The 8,002-nt window shown below is 43.0% G+C and overlaps 1 protein-coding gene across 1 annotated transcript; it reads right to left on the bottom strand.

The window, feature by feature from the left end:
* Nucleotides 1–735: 735 nt before the first annotated feature.
* Nucleotides 736–6,866, bottom strand: LOC308111629 (uncharacterized protein; the record flags this gene model as incomplete). Its single annotated transcript, XM_080466590.1, has 5 exons — nucleotides 736–1,419; nucleotides 2,237–2,337; nucleotides 4,088–5,093; nucleotides 5,687–5,795; nucleotides 6,860–6,866. 3 exons carry the CDS (start codon nucleotides 6,864–6,866, stop codon nucleotides 4,151–4,153), a joined length of 1,059 nt encoding a protein of 352 aa, XP_080322716.1. The 3' UTR covers nucleotides 736–1,419; nucleotides 2,237–2,337; nucleotides 4,088–4,150.
* Nucleotides 6,867–8,002: the final 1,136 nt, after the last annotated feature.

Raw genomic sequence — 8,002 nt, 5'->3', positions numbered from 1 at the left:
AAAAATAAACAATGAAATGTTCACTTTTTTCATTTTCACAAATAGAATAAAGGTTGTACAAGTTTAATATTGGTTGCTGAGCAAAGTTTTGTGTTACTTAAAATTTGTCTCCGTCACATCCGTCCATCCACTCTTTATCCAGCTGGAGGCGCTGTAACCACGACACCATGTGCTCCCAAGTTCCTATCTACAAATGTATGTTTCAATGAAATTAAGAGTTTTGCTCTTTACTCGTTTCTTTTGATAATTTTTGAGAAAAAGTCCCAACTCACCCTTTAACCTTCTCGTCTCAGGACCTTCGACTGAAACTTTTCATTCATTTCAATTCAGCATGTAAACAAAGTCCAAGCACAAATTAACTAATGACATCCTGAACTAATGGTTTACCAGCAGTTTTTCTTCAACTTCTGTCTCAAGAAAGACAAACAAAAGAAAACCAGCCAACCAGACTCGTCACTGACTTTAGTCCAGAGAATATGGTTGAAAAATAAGTTGTTCTAAAGCAAAATTGAAAAAACCTCTCAGAATCCTGATACAGGACTTTTACATATAAAATAAATAAGCAATAGTACAGGTCAAAATTAAATTCCTGGTATTTATTGACGCTCGCAGACACAAAGTGTATTTTTCATCAAAAAGCAACACAAATGGTCCAGTTATGATTCAAAGTTTTGACAAATTTCTCTTAAAATGTTAAAAAAAAAAAAAAAAAGGTTAAAGAAATAGAGACGAAATCCCAAATGCCAAACTTTTATTAATTACAACCACAAAATAAAGTCAACTAAAAACACCACATTTCCTTTGCTGAGGCAAGCCGTGGTTACGGGGGTCGATCTCCCCCTCAATGCCTCCGCTGCTGCTGCCGACACCCTCTTGATTTGGGAGGTCTCCGCCCTCCTGGACTCTGCCCTCTGGATCGTCTCCGCCCTCTTAGACTCCGTCTTGGCTGAAGCTGCTCTCTGGTGCCTGACCGTCCCGGGGCTGGTCGCTGTCACCGCTACCAGTGTGCGCGGGGACCGCCTCCGCGACTTCCCGTCGAGGCCCCGCCTTCCTCCACGTTGGACCCACACGCTCGCAGCTCCGCCCTCCTCCACCTGGGCGCTGCCTCACGTCTCTGCCACAGTGAAAAATCCACGCTACCTGTGTAGCCGTACAAATACCGGGGGGTCGAACCGTTTGTGAGTGAGGTGTGACGTGAGGGGAGTCGACGGTCGCCGTCAGCGTAGTCGGTGCGGCTGCGTTTTTCTGGTAAAAACCCGTGGACGGGTTTAGAGTCGTCTGAGTCAGTGATTGCGTTTGTGGCTCCGTGGTTCCTCGCTGGTCTGAGCGGTGCCGAGGCTGCGCTGCTCCGAGTCACTGTGGCGGTGCCGCCACTTCCTCTTTCCTGTTTCAGCGGCTCCGTCTGAATTGGTTTCCGAACTTCAAGAAGGATGAAGAGAGAAAACATGGAGGTTACTCATGATGAGATTGAAAAAGGTGAATAGCAGATCTTTAAATAATCATTTCAGGGCTCAACATTAAGGACTGTCCGACCGTCCGGGGCTAGTAAAAGCCTTGCTCGGGCAAGTGAATCATCTGCCCACCTTGCCCGAACATGCTCGTGGTTTTTTGGGATGGAGCCGGTCCGATCCGGTATCGGGTTCTGATATCAACGTAATTCACAGATCAGAAATTTCCGATCCAACCTGCAGAGATTTCTGATCCATGAAGCCTCGTCTGCTGTTGCTCTGCCGCCAGACGTCACCTTTTAAAAACTCCGGCTCGCCGAGGAGAATGGCGCTGACCGCGGCATCAAAACAATGAACAGCAGCTCCTCCGCCGTAGCAGTCGATTCACACCTCCCTCAAGCTGCGTCCTACTCCGCACTAAACTCCCTGAAAATAGTCCCAATGGTCGAAGCTGCGTTCGAGCTGGAAACACTGTTTGTGCTGCGTTGCTAAATAATTTCTCCGGGAATTAATAAAGTGATTCTGAGCTTTTAAAGATAAAACTACTTTATTATGAGATGATGACGTCACGCAGACCCCCACATTGTCCAAATGGAACAAAAATAGTTTGTACTTTTCCTTTTCTGTCCTGATACTAACCTCAAGTTGTCTTTTGAGAGAATAGATGTACACATTAGTACATTTCATATTTGCCTGTAGAGAGGAATTAATTACAGCCTCATATAAAGTCAACAATGATAAAGCAAACAGAGCTCTGGTATCAGAATCGTATCAGCAGATATACAAACTTTGGTATCGGGATCAGATCAGAAGTGAAAAAACGTGGATTGGTGCTTCCCTACTGCAGTGTAGATGAGCAAGTTCCTGAAGCTGTTCCTCCATCAGACACCTGAAATAAGAACATTTCAATGTTCGTGAATTGTTCTTCAATACTTGTTTTCAAAATATTTCAGTGACAAACTGGATCCACATTTTGTCAGTTTGTGTTTTACAGTACTGCACTGTCATGAATCAGTTGTGTCTTTTTATTGGTGTACTCTAGTCACTGAATAATATCATATAATGTATGATACTACAATTTATTTTTTGTCTGAAACTAGTCATTAATTCTCTAGTATGCACAAGAATTGAATTCTTCCCTTTAAATCATTAATGCAGTACTTGTATATAATACAATTTTCAACTATTCTAAGGTAATTGAAATGACTGTTAATGTAGAAAAACAAATTAAACATGTAAATGAACTCAGATAGGCTAAATGTCTAAATGTTTCAGTGCTATGTTAGAATCTGTATGGATACTCTCATGGAAAGAAGGTAAATTGTATAAATAATTTGTGAAATCCTATTATGTTTGTCTAGTCATTTTTAATTGGAGTCAAATATAGCGCAAGTTTATTCAAAAAACAATTACAGAAACATATTACAATGTATTTATTGGTCGAATTCATACATTACCCAAGCTTACAGATTACCATTAAACTCGGGGCAATTAAAAATGTGTCCGGGCAAGTAAAATGTTGTAAATTCTCAAAATCCTTAATGTCAAGCCCTGCATTTAGTGAAAAACATTTAAGCGGAGCAGAGGCCTGTAGTACGACGCTGGATTTTCTCTTATGGAGATAACTTCAAGGATTAACTCTGGTTTTCTGTACTACGACTCTCGCTCACTTCTCACCAGGATAAATCACCTGGTAACTGACGCTGGAAGTCTAACCTGCTCCGGAGCAGGTTATGTTCTGGATAAGAGGTCAAAGCTCCACCTCCTGACCAATCAAATCTCTTGCAAAATGACCCGCCCATTCTTAAATGATGGTGATTGGTGAGCAGGTTCAGTGCTGAGCTGCAGCAGAGAGGAGAAATTAATTTAGAACAATCTTTTTGACATAATAAAATAAATCCTGATCTCTGAGGCTTTGAAGGAGGTTTTTGTTCTTGACTTGTTCTAAGTCTGTTTTTCTCCACGAGGGTTGATCTGGAATAATGAGGTTCATGATCACACCTGACACAACTGCAGAAACATGAATTTATGGAACACAGAACTACTCGTGTCGTCGCGGTGATGAATTAATATTCCAACACAAAAAACACTCACAAGAGAAACTCAGGCTCAAAACATCTGGATGGAAAATCTAAACTAAAAGAAGATCAGTGAGGAAGTTCAGCCCGACACATTTCTGCTGGAATAAAGTGAAACTGAGTGATCAGCGGATGTGCTGTTTGTTCATATCGCGCATAAATTAATCTGGTATAATCTCACCAAGTCAGCATTAACAAGTCAGGAATGTTCTGGCTTTGGCTGCAGCAGCAGTGTTGCTTTAAGCTGCTGGATGTGTTTTAATTCTTCATAATCTCTGAGAATAACTGCTCCTTCAATAATCTGTAAACTGCTCGGCAGAGTTTCTCCGAGTGTGATTGGTCAGACGCTACAAACTCCGCCCCTTTCATGTGAACGTGCACACGTAGGTCTGGGTGGAACCAGCGAGTTGATAACCTGCTTGGTAGTAACGGTGATCAGGATCGCTCAGGTCTGGATAAGTTAACCCAGGAAACAGAGAGAGATCCTGGATATGTTGATCAGGGTTCGTAGTACAGGCCTCAGGGCCATCACCCAGCAGGAAGACAAAGAGCTTTACTCACCCGCTCTCTCTGTGTTGGTGTTTGTCCTTTGACATCTTTCTTCTCTTGCTCTTTTGGTATTTTTCAGAGGCCAGCTCGTGAAGAGGAGCCTTTGGACCTGCTTCTTTCTGGCCAGGTGGCCTGTGAGGAAACCCCGTACACTGAAGGCTGATAGTCCTTCTCGCAGCCGTTGCTGTTGTCATTTATGACCCGGGACTCTGGACCGTCGTGGCGCCACTGCCAGCTGCCGTGCGCCTCGTTACGGTGGGAGTGACCATACCCCTTCCTCTCCAAATCCTCGTCTCTGGATTTGTGCTGGTAGAAGTGGTAATGGTGGGAGCACCGGTCTCGATCGCGGTCCCGAGGGTGCTGGGGGAGCCTGTCCCAGTGACGCTCCGCCTCTTGGTCTCTATGGTGACAATCAAAAGGCGAACGGTCCCTGAAGGAGCGGGGATTATGGCGTTCTCTATAGTCCTGTCTGTATTGATATGGATCGCCGTTACAGTGTCGCTCATGGCTTCTGTCTCTGTAGTGTCTCTCTCCATCTCTGCCGCCGTGGAAGTATCGTCGGTCTCCGTCTCGTGAACATTGTCTCTCGTTGCCTCGAGGACTGGGCTTGGTCTGGTGCTGCTCCTTAATATCGCTCCGTGTTTCAGTCCTTGCTGATGGACCATTGGTTTGTGGAAGATTCTTGGCTTGAACTTCACTTTGGCCAACCTTCAGTGGAGCTGCAGATGCCTCGTTAGAGCTTTGAGAGCAGTCTGGGACGCTGGATAAAGCCACCTGTTTGCCATGATGCCCAGAAGGAGTGCAGGAAGAAGCAGATTCTGTAGATTCCACAGGCTGGGTGTTTGTAGCGGTGGCTGAAGGTGACGGACAAGCAGCAGTGGACGCAGAAGGGGGAAGTTGGAGTTCAGGCAGATTTATAGCCCATGTGTCAGGAGACAAGTCCTCGCTTTCACTAGTAGAATCATAGTTGCTCTGACACAAACTGGCCTGGGATGAGGTGGAACCTGGGGTCTCTTTGCTACAAAAAACAAACACACAAGAATTTATGAGCCATGCTTTCTGTCACTGTGTCAGTGTAATAGCCCTAAAAATGTAAATTCAGTGAGCACACGTGGACACTTCTCTTCCTTAGTGCACGCCAGTGATGACTGTATTTTCCAAATTCAAACAACGATTTCAACAACATATTACAACAATAAACCACATTCATTGCACTAAATACTTAACCCAAATCACTCAATATAATCACAACCCAGCAATAAACTCAATCAGCACAGGATGAACAGTATCAATTAACAATTATTACTATGTACATATACAACTGAAAGTCATGTCCCATAAACCAATAATCATCTTTCTCATACACTTGTCAGTGGCACACACATAGCATCCATTGTTAATGAGCAATACAATATGGCAAACACACGTTTTTATTGCAACGACCTCCTGCAAATGGTTCAGAAACCAGCGTGGTCACGGCACGAGGTTAGCACATATGCTAACAGAAGCTAGCAGAAACGTATTAACAGAAAACTAAGATATGCACACACATATTATCATATAGTTTCTCTGACACTCTTCTACAAATCATATAACCATCAACTGTCATACCTGAAAAAAGTGTAAATAAAGTTCGCACACGTGGACACGTCTTTCCCTTGGCGCACGCCAGCTATAGCTGAAGAGGCCAGCGTGTCCTTCCTGTAACTCACTGCGCCCCCTGCTGGGACACTCCAGCAACTACTGCTGCTGTATGAGGCATATTAGAAAGAATTAAAATAAATCCTGTGCCTTTTTAAACAGAACATACAAAAACAAAATACATAATTACCCAGAAATACTTCAAAAACCAAAACATCAAAGGAACTGTTGCATATCACACCATCACACAGAGGAAAACTGGCATCAATGCTGATTTTCACGTCAGTTTTCCAACACAACGTGGAGTTCTCTTAATAACACACTGATACACTCTGGTGGGACACTTGCATAAAAACTCTGCAGTGGATGACACTTATGATGGCATGGCACAAACATAGCTTTTAAAATCAATTTCCATTTTCTTTCCTGCTTTCTCCTATGGGTTAGCGGCGGCAGTACAGAGAGCAAAGAAGGCCAGGCATCTCTGGATGCAACTTCTTCCAGCTCCTTGATGTTGTGTTGCGCGCCAATGTTTCAATAAACCCAATTTACAAAACAACCAGTGAGCACAAAGCGGTGTATGTGAACAACAACTGGAGGGTTAACCGATGATGAAATATTTCAATATTGTGGGCAAGTCGAAAGTGGCGATCATCACTACCTCTCAGCAGACGGCTGCGTTATTGCTCCTCAGAAGAATTACAGAAGTAATTCAAATTCAATTCAAGTCAATTCAACTTTATTTTTATAGCAGCGAATACAACGGTCATTTCAGGGCACACTTTTTGAGAAACCCAACAAATCCACATGAGCAAGCATAAGCGACTGTGGAAAGGGAAAATTCCCAAATCAAATCAATTTTGGTTGATGACTAGATCAGTTAAGTTATGTATCTGTGAATGTAAACAACAAAAAATATTTATTTTCCATCTTTATGCTCTTTTTTTTTTAATCTGTCTACTAAAATACATCAAAATGTAGCTGCAAGACCTTGTGCTTCTAATGAGGGGCTACTTTTGTCTGTTAAATAAACGGTTCTCTCTAAAAAAATAAAAAAAAACTTTGTTTGCAGCAAGTGCACGATTTCCAATGTTTTTTGGGAGACTTTTTCTCTCCCAACCCAAAAGTTGAGTCATTTCTAACCTGTCATTGTGGGGAGACGGAACACTCTTAAGACACGAGAATCGGACTATGAGTCCATGAACTTCTTCTGATGCTGACCATGAAATTGTTCTTCAAATAAGTATCACGGTTTTCGAAACATAATGAGATTTGTTCGGGATGAGCGTATTCCCTCTGATCACTGTTTCTTATGCCAGAGTGCTGCAAAGTCTCCCTGGGCTTTTCCACCAAAAACAACCAGGAGCTAGTTCAAGGCCGGTGCCAGGGCCGGTTCTTAAATGAGCACCACCAAAGAACTGGTTGTTTTTCCATTGTCAACGGAGCCAAGTAAGAGCCACGTCATTGCGTCGCTCCAAAACGTTGTACGTCATACAGGAACGAGGAGACGGACTGTATACATCAGTTTGGTCCGGGTCGCTCCATCTAGTCTGGCCTGACCCTCGGATGCAGAACAAAGAGCCAGAAAACATTGAGTCTCCTCATCACTCTATTGGTGTTTTTTCACCTCTGTCTTGCTTTAGTACGGAGCCCATGATTGGCCATAGAGGAAAAATAATAATAATGATAATGATAATGTGAATCAGCTTGGGAGTTCTTTTTCAACATTTGGGCATTACATTGAGAATTTCTGCCCCTTTCACTTTTTTTCTGGATGTCTGAATCAAATGCTTCAACATCGGAGAAGAATGGAGGTGTAGAATGATAGAACACAACTCTACAGCCGTTTATAATGACAACCTCCATAAACACATGCTGATTAAAGATCTCTTTCACATGAAGCGCCATTAAAACGCTCGTTTCATGACTAAAACATCCAAGCTTTCATTTACAGGAGTTTGTAGTTTGTTTTGTTGTTGCTGATGAACCAAAAGTATCACTTCATTATTGAGAAGTTCTGTGGGGTAGAAAATAATAATGGAGCGTCTCGGAGCGGAGTGCAATGCAGCCTCATGTAGTCCTCAGCCTGCGGTCATAACGCCATACAAGACATAAAAGTGAAGTTAGTTACAATGATGTTACGATGAAAAGAGTGAAAAAACCAACAATGGAAAACCGCTTTTCAATTATATATCCGACGCAGCTGACAGAGCAGAGCAGGAGCTCTGCACCTCGAGAGCCACGGCTCCGCAATTGCGGATTAAATTATCTCGTTCCCTCGTATTA

The sequence above is a fragment of the Lipophrys pholis genome (assembly GCF_963383615.2).
Source record: "Lipophrys pholis genome assembly, chromosome: 7".
Taxonomy (NCBI): domain Eukaryota; kingdom Metazoa; phylum Chordata; class Actinopteri; order Blenniiformes; family Blenniidae; genus Lipophrys; species Lipophrys pholis.
The sequence above is the reverse complement of the archived record's forward strand: the minus strand, read 5'-3'. Positions and strand labels throughout refer to the sequence as shown.